This window comes from Epinephelus lanceolatus, chromosome 12 (assembly GCF_041903045.1).
Source record: "Epinephelus lanceolatus isolate andai-2023 chromosome 12, ASM4190304v1, whole genome shotgun sequence".
In the NCBI taxonomy this organism is placed as follows: Eukaryota; Metazoa; Chordata; class Actinopteri; order Perciformes; family Serranidae; genus Epinephelus; species Epinephelus lanceolatus.
In genome coordinates, this window is record NC_135745.1 from 26,810,762 (window position 1) to 26,827,870 (window position 17,109).

The 17,109-nt window shown below is 40.1% G+C and overlaps 1 protein-coding gene across 1 annotated transcript; it reads left to right on the forward strand.

Moving 5' to 3' along the window:
* The first annotated feature begins 132 nt into the window (after positions 1-132).
* LOC117271727 (protein crumbs homolog 1-like) lies at positions 133-16,704 on the forward strand. The gene is made up of 8 exons (XM_033650080.2): positions 133-2,989; positions 3,329-4,300; positions 8,805-9,355; positions 9,509-9,674; positions 12,958-13,876; positions 13,988-14,029; positions 14,153-14,275; positions 15,622-16,704. The coding sequence occupies exons 1-8, from the start codon at positions 2,941-2,943 to the stop codon at positions 15,872-15,874; spliced, it is 3,075 nt and encodes a 1,024-aa protein (XP_033505971.1). The 5' UTR covers positions 133-2,940; the 3' UTR covers positions 15,875-16,704.
* Positions 16,705-17,109: the final 405 nt, after the last annotated feature.

Consider the following 17,109-nt stretch of genomic DNA (forward strand, 5'->3'; position numbering starts at 1 on the left):
CAGAAGTCAAAATTAAATAAACGACGACGGAAGAACAGGCTTTGATGCATTTATTAATATACGATGTAACGCATGAAAAGTCTAACGCGATTTAACGAGGAGGACGTGTTGTCGAGCAGCATCTTCAGGTTCACGAGAGGGTTCATGACACGAGGGTATCATGGGTAATGTAGTCTGGAGGCTAACAGCGCTCTTTCATTTGCTTATACCAACCAGTTGATCTAAATCTTTTACAGTGGCGGAAAGCAACTAAATACATCTACTCAAGAGAATATTTTAAAGTTTTGTGACTTTATATTTTTACTCCACAAAGGAAAATATACCTTTTACTCCACAATATTTATCTGACAGCTAAAGTTACATTGCAGCAGAACGTTTTAACCCCAGTTATGTGATCATACCATAAATGAAAACACACTGCTGATTACAAAGAGTATAATAATTACCTCTACCCCAGCCAGTCACAAAATTAATATGCTGCTTTACATGTCAATGCATCACTAATGATAATATAGTATATATAGTAATGTACGGAAGCGATACACAGTCACTTGAGAAAAAAATATTTGCCCTGCTTTTCTGAATTAACAAGATTATTATCCTATAATTATGAGAAATGTTTTCATGCATTTTTTTTATTTTTTTATTTTGCAATTACTGCGTAATTACTGCAAGTCACTTGCATTTTTAGCCATTTTTGGATTTGGTTAAAACTGCAATAATCATGTTTAAAGCGAGAAATAATTCACTTTTGGGCAACATTCAAAAAATGTTTTGTGACAGGGAGGGGTGGTTATAATATATGAGGAGAATTTAATTTAAAAAGTGTGGAGTGGACTTGTTGAATGGGCTCTATGATGAGTTGAAACAAAGCACAAATATAAATCAATTTAAAAAACTATACAAAAAAGATATTCTTGGCAGATATATAGATAAGGAAAGGTTGTGTTAGGGGAGTGAATATTTATTTATATTATATAACACTGGGTGGTACTTGGACTGTAAACAAACTGGGTTTACTACCTATTTATGTAATAGTTTAAAAAAATTTTTTTACTTAATTGGGTGGTAAATGGACTGGGGATAGTTGTATATTAGTTGTAAATAAATTTGGGAATTTGTTGAAATAAATATATGAGTTAAAAGAAGACATGTAGGAAAGGAGTAGGTACATATACACTTTATGTCTACCTTCTTTTCGGACACTGTTATCTTTGTCTTTTTTTTAATGTTTTTTTTTATATATATTTGGTTCGAAATAAAGTCATTCATCCAAAATAATCTCATAAATACCAAGATAATTATCTTGTTAATTAAAAAAGCTGACTTTTTTTCCCATGACGAAAGAGCAGTTTTTCCATGTTTTCCAGAAAGACAGGGCAATTTTTTGTTTTATTTTATTTATTTATTTTTTTGAGGAAAAAAGTAACGCCTGTACTCCATGCCACACAAGTTTAATAAAGACAGCTTTTCAATTAAATTGTTTTGATCCTACGTTTCGAACAAAACGTTTCAGTCCTACCTAGGACCAAAACACTGTCTTTATTGAATTTGCGTGGCATGGAGTAGTGTACAGGCGTTACTTTTCCCCCATTTACACTGTTTTGTTTTGTTTTCCTGTTTTTGTTTTTTTGTTTGTTTTTTGGACAGCCTTGAACCTGCATGTTGTACGTATAATTTTTTTCCCTCAAATATTTTTTCCCCAATTTTTTTTCCTTCAAATTCTGAGATGATAATGTCTTTAATTCAGGAAAAAAAAAGCTGATTTTTTTCCCAAGTGGATGTGCCTCTTACGCTTCTGTAACAATGTAACACTGACTGAGGCTGACTTCTTTTACTTTTAAACTTTAAGTGCATTTTGTTGAAAGTACTTACAGAGTTTTACTTAAGATGCTGAACGCAGGACTCCTTTTTTTCTGACTTGTAACATATTATTTTTAAATTGTGGTGTCACTACTTTAACTTAAGTAAAATATTTAATAATGTACTCCACAGCTGGTCTTTCATTAAATTGAGGTTAATTATATGAGTCTATCTGTTGATTTAAATATGGCTTTATTTGCATACTTAGACATATTTACAAAAAAAAAAACATATGATAAACTTGCACTTTATTTAGTTGTTCTGTCTCGATTTCACACATTAGATCATGGACTTAAATCCTGGACTGTAACATACTGTGATTGCCACTGTGAAACCTGAGCCAGAGCAACTGCAAAACAATTAACAGTTAAAAGCACATTAAGTATCACTAATGAGCTGATTGAATGCTCTTAAGGCTCCTCAGAGAAATTACTCGTGATGACGTCAGGGACGTTTTAATGACAGAGATACTTCCCAGATTAGAAACACCAGTTCACTTCTTTCACAGACTGGGCCTCGGTCCAGTTGACTGCCACAGCCAAATAGTACTCAACTGTAGACACGCTGTGTAGTACACGTGTACGTGCATGTGCACACGTGTATTTTATGTTTGTGACCATGTTTTGGGGTGCGTATTTACAGTTGAATTGTGGGAATATTTCCTTCAACCGAAGACAGAAGTTATGATAAAGAGTCATTTAATGCCAGTGTGTGCCTCTGCTCAACATCTGCTCCAAAACCCTCACATCTCATTGTTTTCATCAGATGTTCCTCACTGTCACTTATATAAGTGTACATCAGACTTCTTTCTAGGGAGGATTTTTGGAGTTGCTCAAATTAGCCTCCTGGATGAGCCCCTCCCTTCACCAACACATTTAATGTGTAAGACATTGTAAGTGCATTAGCCTAATCCCTCCTATCTGGCCTGCGCTGCTCCGAACATTTCAGTGAACACATACATGCACGGAGGAGCAGAGCTGAGGATGGAGCTGCACACACAAGTGTTCCACACCTGTCTTTGACCTGAAATGAAGATATTGACAAATATCTAGTCATTTGGAGGACTTGTTGAGGACAATGTTGAAATTCAGCGTGCATGTGTGGATGTTATGGTTGCTTTATGCAGGTAAAGTTTGGATACAGTATTTATGTTGTAATCAGAGATGATATGATTATGTGCAAATGTTTTACTGAGGTGTCCAACAAGTGTTATGTACAACATGCTTTTTGATTTACATTCAGGATTTATCCAAACTTTAAATTCAGCTACTGTTATTAGGATTTTAGAATTTTATTTTTTGTTGGATTTTTTTTGGTTTCTCATCTTCATTCTGAGTATTTAATTGCTTCTACACACATATTTGTAACTGTGTGTGTTGAATCTTACTGACATATGTTTAATTTGCATCAGCTTCATTTCTGATTGTTTTTAAGAAATAATATTGGATTGTATTTGTCTCTCCAGGCACGTTCTCCGAAGAGGACATCGGCAGATGTGAACAGCAGCCATGCCAAAATGGTGGTCTATGTGAGAGCCACAATGGAGGTTTCAGATGCCTTTGCTCCCAACAAAGCCGAAACGGGCGCCTGTTTGGGGGCGAGAACTGCACAACTGCACTTTTAGGCTGTGATGGTAACCAGTGTGAGAATGGAGGAATATGCTCTCCCTTACTTATCAATGATCAGCACACTTTTACATGCATCTGCCTTGCTGGCTTCACAGGCCCTAAATGCCAGACCCCCACAGTCTTCTCATTTGAGTCCAGAGGCTACATGTACATAGAGACCAAGCTTCTAGACCCAGAGGCTCCTCTAAATGTGACATTCAGTTTCAGGACAACGAGACCGGTCGGCACTCTTCTGCAGCGCAGAGTGGACGACCTGCTCCTCAGCATCGGACTGATGGATGGGCATCTCTGCCTCCGCAGCCTGAGAGGTCAAGGCTCCAGCACACTGGTTCAGGAGCTGCCGGAGTATCTGTCCAACAACATGTGGCACATGGTGGAAGCATCACTGGGCGGTGTGGTCAGCCTCATCAGGCTGCTCTGCACTGAAGGAAGCTGCACCAAAGACTCCAGAGCTGAAGTCCAGCTGCTTGAGAATGCTTCTGCTCTCCCAGAGCCAGGAACAGTTCGTCAGAGCCTCTTCATAGGGGCAGTCGGGGGGAGCTGGGGTTCGGGCAGAGCAGCTGATGAAGCAGACTACCCGCCTGCTTTTCTGGGCTGCTTCAGAGATGTGTTTGTGGACTCACACTTGGTGCTGCCTGCTACTGTGTCAGAAGATTCAGACGCCCAGGAAAACATCACTGTGGGATGCAGTGACAAAGACAAGTGCGACAACAGCCCGTGTCAGAACCGAGGGCGCTGTGTGACCCAGGGCTGGAGGAGCTACATGTGTGAGTGCCACAGGCCTTATGAAGGGAACAACTGTGCAGAGGGTAAGACATAAACACACACTAGCACCAATGCATACTATTTTCTAATTTAATATTATCATTATTATTATTACAAAAATATTTATTATAAATGCAACCAATGCTGTGGTTCAGTTCCCCAAATCTTCTTTTCCTTTTTGCCTCTATCCTCTAAGAAAACCTGAGCAAACTTAAAGGAATACTTCTTCCCCCCAAATGACCATCTGTATATCAGTTACTTGCCTCATGTGACCCTGAGTTTGTGAAGAAAAATGTTTCTTGCATGCTTCCATGGTGAACAAAGAATCCAAAAACTGAGAAAATGAATTGAAGTCATTGGGGTCCACATTTAACAACAGCAAAACTATATCAAAACAACTGTTTTCAAACTCTCACACAACTTGTGCAGTATAAATCAAGTCTCATTTATCCAGTCAAATGCTCAGTACTTCCCAAACAGACAGCTGTTTCTGACGGAAAACTGAATGGGGAGTAAAACTCATCTATGTTCTCTTCCAAGCCAGACTCCATTGACAAAAACAGTAATTTTACTTTGCTGTGAACCCAGGAGCTGCTGCCCTGATCTGAAGTTTGTTTGTGTTTTTTGTGTTACTTGTCATGACTTTGGTGAATCCAAACTAACCCTTTAAAACACCAAAGTCACACAATAACACAAACTGACTGACAGATTAAGGCAGCGGTAGACCAGCAGCTCTCATGTTCAGCAAGGTTAAATTACTGTTTTTGTCAATGGAGTCTGGCTTTGAAGAGAGCATTGATAAGTTTCACCTTCCATTCAGTTCCCTGTCAGACAGCACTGTTTGTTTGGGAAGTAGTGAGCATACGACTGGATAAACGAGACTTGGATTATACTGAATGAGTTGTGTGAGAGTTTGTAAATAGATGTTTTGATATAGTTTACTTTAGTTCATGAATAACTACTTTTTCTTGACGAATTCCACATAACATGGGGTGAGTAATTAATATTAATTAATCAATACAAATGGTCATTTGGGGGGTGAAGTATTCCTTGAAGTTACTATTCAAAATAAGAGCTTAACTTTTAATTGCCTTAGCAAATAGCAGGGCTATGACAAACAAGGATGATGAATTGGATTTATGATGTGTCTGCTTATGTGCATATTGCTTTGAGAGTGTTGGTCTCATTGGCATTATATGTTTTTTTCACTTATTAATACAATTTTTGACATTGACATGTCAGTTACAACAGTTACAACAGTTTAAGAAAATAGGAAAATAGTTGGAAAAATAAACAAAAACTGCTTGGGTAAATACACATTTTTACAGCCTTACGGATTAGTGCATCTATTGATTATTATTCCAGTCCAGTGTTGTCTTTTAGAGTCTTGTATAGAATCCATTTTCCCTGTTTTCTTTCTAGTTACGCTTCTTGTAGTCTCAGTATGTGTCAGTTTCTCCACTAAAAAGATTTCTTCCACAGTTGTTAGCCATTGGTCCTTCATTGGTGGTGTGTCTTTACCCCAGTTCCTAGTCATAGCTTTCTTGCTTGTTACTAGCAATATTTTGATCAAATATCTATCACTAGCAGTAACATTTTCTTCAGAGATAATACATATCCTAGTATGTGCTTAAGCTCTTTACATACCGTTTCCCAAAACACAGTTATTTTCTCAGATTTCCAAAAAACATGAGATTAGAAATATTTCTGGCAACTATGGAGATGCTAACTTTTCGATGTCGGTGTAACAAAGGAACCAATCAGATTCTTGCATGAGAATTCGCGAAATAGTGGTTGAGTGGTGTATCTTCCACGTTATGCCAATTTTTAAACGAACCCTGGTCCGCTTCTACGGATAGTTTGGTTCGTTTGGAGTGGTGTAAACGCTCATTCGAACTCTGGTGGGGACCAAACCAGTGAACCCTGGTCCGCTTGAAAACTGGGGGTCTCAGTTCACTTGCAAGTGAACCCTGGTGCGGTTCACTTACAGTGTGAAATGCAAACGGACTATCCAGCAAACCAAAGAGAGGAAGTGACAGTCAGTGGTCGTTTCGGGGCAATGCCGCCCCCAAACGAGCAGCTGTTGTAACTGCGTGACGTTGTCCAGGCAGTTTAAAAAGTCCAGTGTGAAAGTGAACTGGACCAAATGAAGGTGTGAAATTTTTCAGCATTCCCCTCCCAATCGAACCAAGTCCCCCGGACTATCCTGGTGTGAATGCGCCCTAAGTTAAATGTTTGTCATTTGTGTTCAGCCCTTGATATTGTGGTGGCAATAAGGTCCAGAAATGTCTGACGGTTAAGGTCAGCAAAACAAGTTTACTTAGATTGAACAACCCTGAATGGAAATCACACACACACAGAAAGTTAGGCATGATGTCTATCTAAGGAGGAGTATAACAATGTTTGGTGTACTGTTCTGCGCGGCTGTCTCATTGTTGCGGTGTGTGAAGTTGTAAGTTGTGTCTTTAATAAACCCGCTAAGGCTGTGAGAGTGACCTCGAGTCATTCGAGTTGTTTCTTCAACAATATAATGCTGAAATAATTATTACGTTACTTTCCTGATGTGCTTTAATTAGGATTCAGATAACACCATACACCTCCTTTGAAGAATCTGATTTGATTTCACTTTTTTTAATATTCCCTTAATTGCAGGTATATATAAAATTCATGCGTTCCAAATTTGTATTTTCCTCTCAGATTTTCAAAACTCTCCAGCCACCCATTCTTTTTCGAAACATACCAAGCTGTTTTTCCTTTAACTTCCCATTGCTGAAGGTGTTATATGTTTTAAATGAGGATTAGATTTGCATTCAACAAAATGCTCAACTGTGTGAGCAGATATGTGAACAGATATATCTAGAAATGTTTTGACTGACTTTGAAATGCTGCGCGTGTAGAGTATTTCTACATCACCTGCATTTAAATGGCACGTCTTCAGACAGAATTACAAGGAGAAATGCTGTAACAACAGGTAAAGGTTAAGTCAAGTTCAACTTTAGTCTCCTCAGTGCAGAAGTCTCAGTGATTTGCTCAAAGTCAGCCAGCCGCCCAGCAGGATGATAAAATTAGCCAGCAGACTTTAAAGGAGCTTACAGAGCCAGCACAAATAGCACCATGTTCAGCCACGCGGTCATGCAATCAGGAGGCATGCAGCAACACCTGGGCTGAGGATTAAAAAAACGTGGGTTTCAGCAGCTCACCTGGCACAACTTCACCTTGACTCACGCCACGCAGAGCAATTTTCGTCAGCTGGTTTCCTCAGCAGCTTCTTCTTTTCAATGAACAGAGAGCACTCTTCATCATCGAAACAATGCTGGGAGACACCTGTCTATCAAAACAAGCTTTTATTAAGTTACACTGATACAAAATTGAGTTTTATTCACTTAAAGGAATATTTCATCCACAAAATGGCAATGTGTATTTTAACTACTCATCCTGTGTTTTACTGAATTTGTGAAGGTCATTGGGGACCGTGTTTAACAACAGGAAAACAGAACAATCAAATTGAAGTCTAACTTAAATGTCTTCTCTTTCCCCACCTCTGCCAGTTTCACTAGGTGTGGATCCTGTAACCATTTCTTACTCCATTTGTCAGCTTTTCAATGATTAACTAACTAAAGGGGAAGCAGTTTGATGATTGATCATTGGGGGAGAAAAACAAAGAATGCAGGATAAGAGCCACTAATTGTCATAGATTTCTTGTCACCTATAATCCTTTCAGAATCCCAAGCAGCACCTTCATACAGCCTTTCTTTTAAAGTAATACTTCACCCATGTGTTCATCAGTTACTCACCATGTGTTATATTCAGTTCGGGAAGAAAACGTTGTTTTTCTTGCATGCCTCCATGGTAAACGGAGAATCCAGTAACAGAGAAAATTCTTGATGAATTTAAGTCATAGAGTTTCATGTTCAACAACATCAAAACTATATCAAAACATCCGTTTACAAACTCTCACACAACTCGTGCAGTATAATCCAAGTCTCATTTATCCTGTCACATGCTCAGCACCTCCCAGACACCTGCATTTTCCACTAAAACCTTACTATTTAAAACACTTGGCCTTGGTGCCTGGGTAAGCATGTGTGCTTAAACTCAGCTCTTGTATCCCAAGTTGCCAAGGCGTGCTACTTACTGTACCTGTGCGTGGTGGGTTGAGGTCCAAAAGTGGGTTCCGAGTCTATTCTTAATTTAAAAATGTGTTAAAAAAAAAACACATTATTTTTAAGTACAGTAAATTTCTAGCACAGAGATTTGAATTTTTAGAGCTGTTTTCTCCTGTAGATTGAGTGACTTTCAACGGCTACTTGACAGAGACAGCAAACTACCTCAACATCATGGCCAAACACAAGTATGATGCTGAAAATATTAAACTGTTGGACCTCAAACTAATGACTAAGGAGAAATCTGGACCCTGTGGCTGGACCAGCTGGGAACCACTGCTCTAGCATATTTTCCAAAATGTCATACTGTTCCTTTACGATGTAATTTTCATCAGGTTTTGTTTGACTTTTATTGCTTTTCTGTCTCTTCCCTGTACCCGTGCAGAGTATATCACAGCAAGGTTTGGAAGCAAAGACATGGAGAGTTATGCTTCCTTCTCACTGGACGATGACCCAGGAGACGCTGTGACTATATCCATGTTCATTCGCACCAGACAGTCCAGCGGCCTGCTCCTTATCCTGGCCAACAGCACCAGCCAGTACCTCCGTCTGTGGCTGGAAGAGGGCAGGGTCACAGTTCAGGTCAACAACTTTGAGACCCTCGTTGGTCGGGGTGCGGTCAGTGACGGGCATTTCCATTTGGTGACTGTGAAGTTGGAAGGAATGGCAGCCACGTTGTTCCAGTCAGCCCAGAGCCAGGGATCCATGCCCGTCAGGTACACCCAGGTACATCCTGGGGATCTGGTTTTTGTTGGGGGGCTTCCAGAGTCAAGGGCCTCTGCTTCGTTCGGTGGCTACTTTAAAGGATGTGTTCAGGATCTGAGGATTAACAGCAAACGGCTGCAGTTTTATCCCATTGCAAGTCCTGTGGAATCTTACAGCCTGAAGCAACTCGTCAATGTCGCACAAGGATGCAGCAGTGACAATGCCTGTGCTGTGAGTTATATCAGTGCTATCATGTTCAGCACATCGTCCTTAATGAGCTAGTGACACATTTTTACTGCTTATCTGCACCCATAACAAGTGAGGACACTGTAGAACTTAGAGGAGGATAGACATGATTTATTTGGGTTGTTTTCTCCTCACCAGGTCAAACCCTGTCTCAACGGGGGAGTGTGTTACTCCATGTGGGACAATTTCATCTGTAACTGCCCCCCCAACACAGCAGGGCAGCGCTGTGAGGAGGTGAAATGGTGTGAGCTGTCTCCCTGTCCCGCCACTGCTGTTTGTCAACCCCGCTCTCAGGGCTTTGAGTGTAAGTGTCCTGACATGATGATCTGTTGTTGTACTATTCCTGTCCTAAGATCCAGACACACCAAAGCGTCATCTAAGAACTAGTGGCGATGCGGGCAGACTGTTGCATTGCCTCACGTGACCTCCGCCTTGGAAAAAGACTCCAGCTGATGGCCAACTAGCACATATGCTCTGCATTTGCAAGAGACGAAATAACTCCACACCATCAGGCGACGGTGGTCTACAATCAAAAAGGGAAATTGGAAGACCCACAGGGCGGTTTCAAAACGATGATTAAGCAGTCAGCAATACACAAAAATTTACAAGCCATTTCTGCTAAAGGGCTCAATGGCTAAAAAACAACCTTAATAAAAAAAAATAAAATAACATATAACAAGTTAGTCTTGATGTCACACCCTCTTGAGTCAGTGGTTCCCAACTGGTCCAGCCAGAGGGTCCTAATTTCTCCTTAGTCATCAGATCAAGGTCCACACAGTTTAATATTTTCAGCATCATGTTTACGTTTGGCCATGTCGTCGGGCTAGTTTGCTGTCTCTGCCAAGTAGCTGTCCGTTAGTCAGTCACTCTACAGCAGGAGATAGCACTTCAAAATAAAAGCTCTGTGCCAGAAAAACAAATGTATTTTTTACAATCTTGACACATTTGCGAGTGACAGTCGGGAATCAGTTGGGAATCCGTTGGGAGTCATTGCTCTTATGCTGTTTGTTTACTTTCCTCACTTCAGTTTCTCTTTTTGCACGCTGAGCTGAACTGCCAATCAGAGTGATTTCTCTCACTGACAGGCTCTGCTAGGTTCAATGCTGACTCGACACAATGAATCAGCTGACAAAAGCCGAGTAGTGCCAACGGTGCGGGACACACCACAAAAAATAGGACGATACCGACAACCCAACATTGAACGTGGTGGACTTGGTGTGCCCCCCAGCATTTCCAAGTGATATGATTGTTGGCGCCACTGTCGCAGAGACAACTGGATCCCTTTCTGTTTTCTTTTGAGCTCATCAACTACCATAGTTTCCCCAGTTACATTAGTTTATCCACCTCATGTCATTTCTGCTACTGGGAATTGTAACTGCAAAGAACAAGCTAGCTACCGATAGCTACCTCTTCCTGTTTTGGTTGTGCAGTGGTTGATGCCAGGGCTGAGCAGTTAATCAGATTTTATTTTCAATTGTGACTTTGGCTTCCAACAATTCTCAGAACAAGATAATCAAAATAAAACGACTATTAGATTTCCATTTCACGATGCTCTTGTTTCGTCTTGTGTTATAAATCCAGCGTACCCACTACCTTCACAGCGGTGTGCTCGGTGTTGCCAGTTTGGTGTCGTTCTTGCAGTATTTAGTGACTTTTCAGACCCTCTTAGTGACTTTATCACTAATCGCGACGAGCAACAAATTTAGCAACCTTATTAAGACCATCAGAAAAAAAGTGAGATATATATTTCAACATATTTATATTGTGATTTATTCCCATTTATGCCGCTCAGAGTGATCACAGTCTACAGCTGCTCTGCCAACAGCACAGGGTCTCTGTGTTTGTCAGTTGAGTTATATTTGAAGTTTATGGAGCCCCTAAAGTCCTATGATGATTTTTGCCATAATCAAGCAGCCCCAGTTGATGCACTTCTTCTGTGCCGTAAGTCAAGCCTACATTTTCTCGGTAGATTGTAGCTGGCAACAAACAGAACTGCATAGTGAAAGTGAGCCTCATAGGGATCAGTCTAGACACAGATGGTGTCATTATACTGTAGTCATTACAATGTGCAATCAATATTTACTTCATAATGATAAGTTAAATAAAAACACTTGTCTATTTCTTCTTTAAACACACAGAGACTCTCGAAGAATGACCAAAAATAGGATTTCTGCTATATTTAGTTTAATAGTTTAATGTGAGCAGCCACTTTCATGTAAAAACTTTGCCCAGAAAAGGATCTATAGTAAACGTGTGAGCCTTTCATTACATTAGCCCATTTCTGATCTCGGTTTGTATCCACTGCAGGGACTCTGTGCGGTCTCACCGGTGCAGTGCTGATTAATTACAACGTGGCTGATTACAGAAGGGAACAGAGTTGAGGCAGGGATCCTGCACAGGATTCCTCTAAGACGTGCTAATCCCCGCTCAGATTAAGTCTACATGCCTGTGGAAGTTTATGATGACAAGTCCTCCTGGAGATGTCACATGTTCACACAGGGAAGAGGAGGGAAGCCGATGAGCCAGAGTAGCTGCCAAAGTCTTTTTGTGTGTGCGTTTTTCATGCCATTGAGTGGCTGTATTTGTACACACATGTAGCATATTAACTAATCTCACTTCTATGCATTCAAAGGCCCCATTTCTCCTCTCCTCTTTTTCATTTCATTTCATCTCTGTATTTATGTTTTGGTCCATGCTTGTCTCAGTGGTTTGAAGTGGTACGGTGGTCCAGTGGTTAGTATTGTCGCCTCACAGCAAGAGAGTTCCTGGTTCAGATTCAGGGTGGGAGAGCCCTTCTTTGTGGAGTTTGCCAGCTCTCCCTGTGTCAGTGTGGGTTTTCTCTGGGTACTCCAGCTTCCTCCCACAGTCCAAAGACATGCAGGTTAATTGGTGACTCTAAATTGTCCGTAGGTGTGAATGTGAGTGTGAATAGTTGTCTGTCTCTATGTGTCAGCCCTGCGATAGTCTGGTGACCTGTCTGAACTGTAGTATTCCAGTTTTCCATGTTAATGCTGTACATCTTTTGGCTTGTAGAGGGCATGCCTCTATAAAAAGATAAGCTTTTTCTTGTTTGGTGGGTGTCAGAGGTGTTACTCAGTGAGCACTGAGATGAATAAAAATAATTATGTGGTAGATCTTTTTTTATGTACATTTTTTATTTTTATTTCACACTTGCTTTGGCAGTGTAAACCTGTTTCCCACACTGATAAAGCCCTTTTGAATTGAAGTGAATAAATGGCGCCATATTAAAAGGCAGTGTGCTGGCATAACACAAAAGGGTGTTCAACGCACTGCCATTTCCATTTAGATAAACATTTTATTATATTTTATCAGGGCTGAACGCACCCCAGGTGTACTTTAGGACACCACGACATCACCGTTGGGCATGGTTAGAAATGCAGCAGACTTGAAACGTTTGCAGTATCTGCATTACAGAGTGGTATTAAGTGACTTTTTTCAGGTTTTCAGAGGCTTTAATGTCCAACAGGGATAATTATGTTAAGAACTGGAACTACGTCTTGAAATGACTTAAATGAATAGTAAAATTTAATTTCAATTCATGAACTTCTTCCATTTCTCTCCTTCAGGTTTGTCTAATGTGACATTTCGGGCTGACAGCAGCATTTTGCACTGTCGGAGCAACGGGAAGATTAGGCGCAGCCTTGGCACTGTCACCCTCAGCTTCCGCACAAGACAGTCCACTGCCACCTTACTACATGCACAGAAGGACTCAGACTACCTCACCATCTCCCTCCTGGACTCTCATGTGGTCATGGAGCTCCAGTCTGGGGCTGGCGAGGATCCCCGTAGGGTGACAGTTCAAAGCCAGGGTCCAGTCAGTGATGGAGAGTGGCACACTGTGGAGCTCAGCATAGAGAACCAGACGCTCCCGACCTCCAAGTGGATCATGGCTGTGGACGGAGGCGTGAGGGAGCCAAGCATGTCCAAAACAGCTGCAGAGGACCTGGATTTTCTCAGGGAGGGAGCAGACATCTTCCTGGGGGGACTGAGCCTGGACGCTGGAGTGAACCTGTCTGGTTGTCTGGGCCCATTGGAGATTGGAGGCCTTCCTCTTCCTTTCCACCTGGACACAGAGTTGAACCTGCCCAGACCTCAGGAGGAGCAGTTTATGAGGATAAACAGAGATGCTACCCCACAATACGGCTGCTGGGGAGCCAGTGTGTGTGCGCCTAACCCCTGCAAGAACGAGGGTGTGTGTGAGGACCTGTTTGACCTGCACCACTGCACGTGTCCCTCTGAATGGACGGGGCCACTGTGTCAAGACCCAACAGACACCTGCATCTCCAGCCCCTGCATCTACGGCAACTGCATCGACCTACGTGGGGGATTTGAGTGTGTGTGTGAGCCAGGGTACAGCGGTAAACAGTGTGAGCTGGAGGTGGATATGTGTGAAAACAGCAATTGCAGTGACGGTGCCACATGCCTCAAAGGTCTCCAGAGCTATTCGTGCCTCTGCCCTCAGAATCTGACGGGCCAGTACTGCGAGTGAGTGCATCGACAGTTAATATCTCTGTGACACCAAACTTACAGTAGCACACATATGTAACAGGTTAATGAGCTCTGAGCTGTTCTGATGTACAAACTGGTCTCTTACAGGGACAAAATTCCTGAAATCCCATGGTACATTGAGACAAATCCGTAAGTGCTTTTTTACATAAAACACCAAAATAAACACATTTCCATTGTTTCCCTGAAGTATGAAAATATTAAATCCACCAGTGCCAAACTGGAAGGCATTGACATGTTCTTTTATTTCTTAAGACTTCCTCAGTTGCCTGTATCCTCCTGCACTGGTACAAGATGGAACTACAGCTGCTTTAACGGAGGGAACTGCTCTGAAGCAGACAACACCTGTTACTGCCTGCCTGGTTTCACAGGACAGTGGTAGGACATGCATAATGATATTTAGTCCTCTTTGCTGACCTCACGGTTTCTCAACCCTGCGGATCAGCACCTCTTGGCTCCACATGGGGTCACTAGATATCCAGACAGGGCCACTCAGATTTGATGTTTGATATGTCCTTGATACATTTTTTAAATTAAATTAATTTAATTAATAATTTGTTAGATTTTTAACATTGCAGAATTTCCATGAAATTCATTTTAAATGCCTCTACACATGAGAATCCTGGGACCTAAAATCAGGGTGATCACCCAGGAAAAGTTGACAAAACCTAACTGAGCCCATTCTTAAAGCTGCTAGCATCACAATTTTGATAATAACAATGTAACAAATAATTATAAAAGTAAAAATAGTCATAGTTTAGCATATCATGAAAAAAGTAAATGAGAGTGTCGTGAAAAGGTCATAGTATAGTATGTCATTAAAAAAAAGTCATAGTATGGTATATCAAGAAAGTCAGGGTATAGTATGTCATAAGAAAGTTTTAGTATGGTATATCAAAAACGTCATAGTATGCACAGTATGTCATGAAAAAGTCATAGTGTAGTATATCAAAAAGTCATAGTATAATATGTCATAAAAGTCATAGTATATGAAAGAAGTGATATTATAATATAAGAAAAAACGTCATAGTATATGGAAAAAGTCGTAGTATATAGTATGTCATAAAAAGTCATAGTACAGGATGCAAAAAAGTCATAGTACTGTATATGAAAAAAGTCGTAGTATATAGTATGTCATAAAAAGGTCATAGTATAGTATGTAAAAACGTCATAGTACTGTATATGAAAAAAGTCATAGTATATCAAAAAAGTCATAGTATTGTTTATCAAAAAAGTCATACTATATGAAAAAGGTCATATTATAGTATATATATATAAAAAAAAGGTCATAGTGTAGTATATCAAAAAAGTCATAGTAGGACTATATGATGTCATTTAAAAAGCCATTAAAAAGTCTTAGTATAATATGTCATACAAAAAGTCTTTCAAAAGTCGTAGTGTGTGTACTGTTTCTGCACAGTGGTCAATTTTAAGCTGGCTCCCTAAAAAGGCACTCAGGCATCAAAACTTAGATCACCTCTGATTTAAGATTTCCTTCACAACTATTGTAATGTCCCACCACAGTGGCCACTTAGGGGAAAGATAAAAGTTCTGTGCTCTGAACATCAGTTTATTGGGGGCAAAATATAAAACATCACCTTTCAGAACTTTAGGAGCTCATTTATTTAGTGTCAAAGATAACCATAACTTACTAGAATTATGTTTTACATGGTGCCTCTCTTGTTTTTGTTCTCTAATCCCTCTGTCCTTACGTTTCCTTTCAGGTGTGAGAAAGATGTGGATGAATGTGCCTCCGACCCGTGTATGAATGGAGGCTTCTGTGTCAACTACGTGAACAGTTTTGAGTGCGTGTGTGATATGAATCACTCGGGAGTACACTGCCAAATGGACGTCAGTGACTTCTACCTGTACCTCTTCTTGGGCCTGTGGCAGAACCTCTTCCAGCTGGTGTCCTACCTTGTGATACGCCTCGATGATGAGCCGGAGATTGAGTGGGGATTCCACATCAACGATTAGGCCCCTGATTGTTGATTATGATCAAACTGGACTATACTTGCTCGCAGTAGAGGTCACACTGGAGAAGATTTTTAAATGTAGTACCCAAAAATCATGTAATGTGTTTTCAAAACGTGCACACAGCAAATCAGCTGGTCTGTGATGCTTTATATTGAAGAAGGAGAATTCAGCTTTCTCTGCTGACTCATCTTAAAGGGAGAGACTGCCATCTACTGTAGGTAATACACTGACTATTGAAAAGTACCTCATACAGCCCAACTTCAAAAGATTCAAACTATCCTTTTAAAATGAGTGAGATTGTTGTGACCATTTTATTTATTCATGTATTTATTTGGATGAATTTTGATTTTTTGGTGAAACCCCATGACTGTTTTTCTGATCTCTCCTCTATAAAGGAGTTCACAAGAAGAGACAGGAAAAAATTGCACTTGCACTAACTATACAATATGTGTGACACTATATTCAATTATATCTAGTGTACTGACAAGGTGAGTAATAGAAATGTGTCTGTTGTGAACAGATTTATTTGGTAATAAATATTACATATTGCTCCATATTTGTTACAGTATATATGTACGTTTGATCTGGTTCTCATACTGAAAACCACACATTAGAGAGTTTGTCTCGTGCCTTAAATCTCCACTTTTTCTCTGGAGCACTGATTGCTAATCAGTATATATTTTATAACTGTTCAGGGACACTACTTACATGCAGTTATAATTTATTGGATATCAATAAAATACCTGTCTATAGTTAAGAAGTTGTGTATGTGTCCTAGAATGAAGTGATGAAGGCTATTCTGCATGCAGTGCATACAGTATCTGATCTGTACGATGATAACTAAAATAAACTTTGTAAAATGTTTGAAAATCGTCTGATTTTATTTGAAACTTAGAAGACATGTTTCTGTTAGAACTGTAGATTATAGCATGACATAAAAAGTCAGTTACACATTTCATCGAAAGTCATCCAAAAAGAAAAATCTATCTATCACAGAAAAGTCATGCTATAATGTGTCGAAATATCTCTTAAAATACTCATGACTTTTTTTCATGATTTTGGACGACATACTATACTATGACTTTTTTTCATAATTTAAGACTACATACTATACTATGACTTTTTTTCATGATTTTGGACGACATACTATACTATGACTTTTCTTCATGATTTTGGACGACATACTATACTATGACTTTTTTTCATAATTTAAGACTACATACTATACTATGACT

Bases quoted from the DNA above. Each gene is read 5' to 3' on its own strand.
- LOC117271727 (XM_033650080.2), top strand. From the start codon at position 2,941: ATGTTGAAATTCAGCGTGCATGTGTGGATGTTATGGTTGCTTTATGCA. The intron at 4,301-8,804 runs GTAAGACATAAA...GTACCCGTGCAG, and splicing joins AGGGAACAACTGTGCAGAGG to AGTATATCACAGCAAGGTTT. The intron at 9,675-12,957 runs GTAAGTGTCCTG...TCTCTCCTTCAG, and splicing joins CCGCTCTCAGGGCTTTGAGT to GTTTGTCTAATGTGACATTT.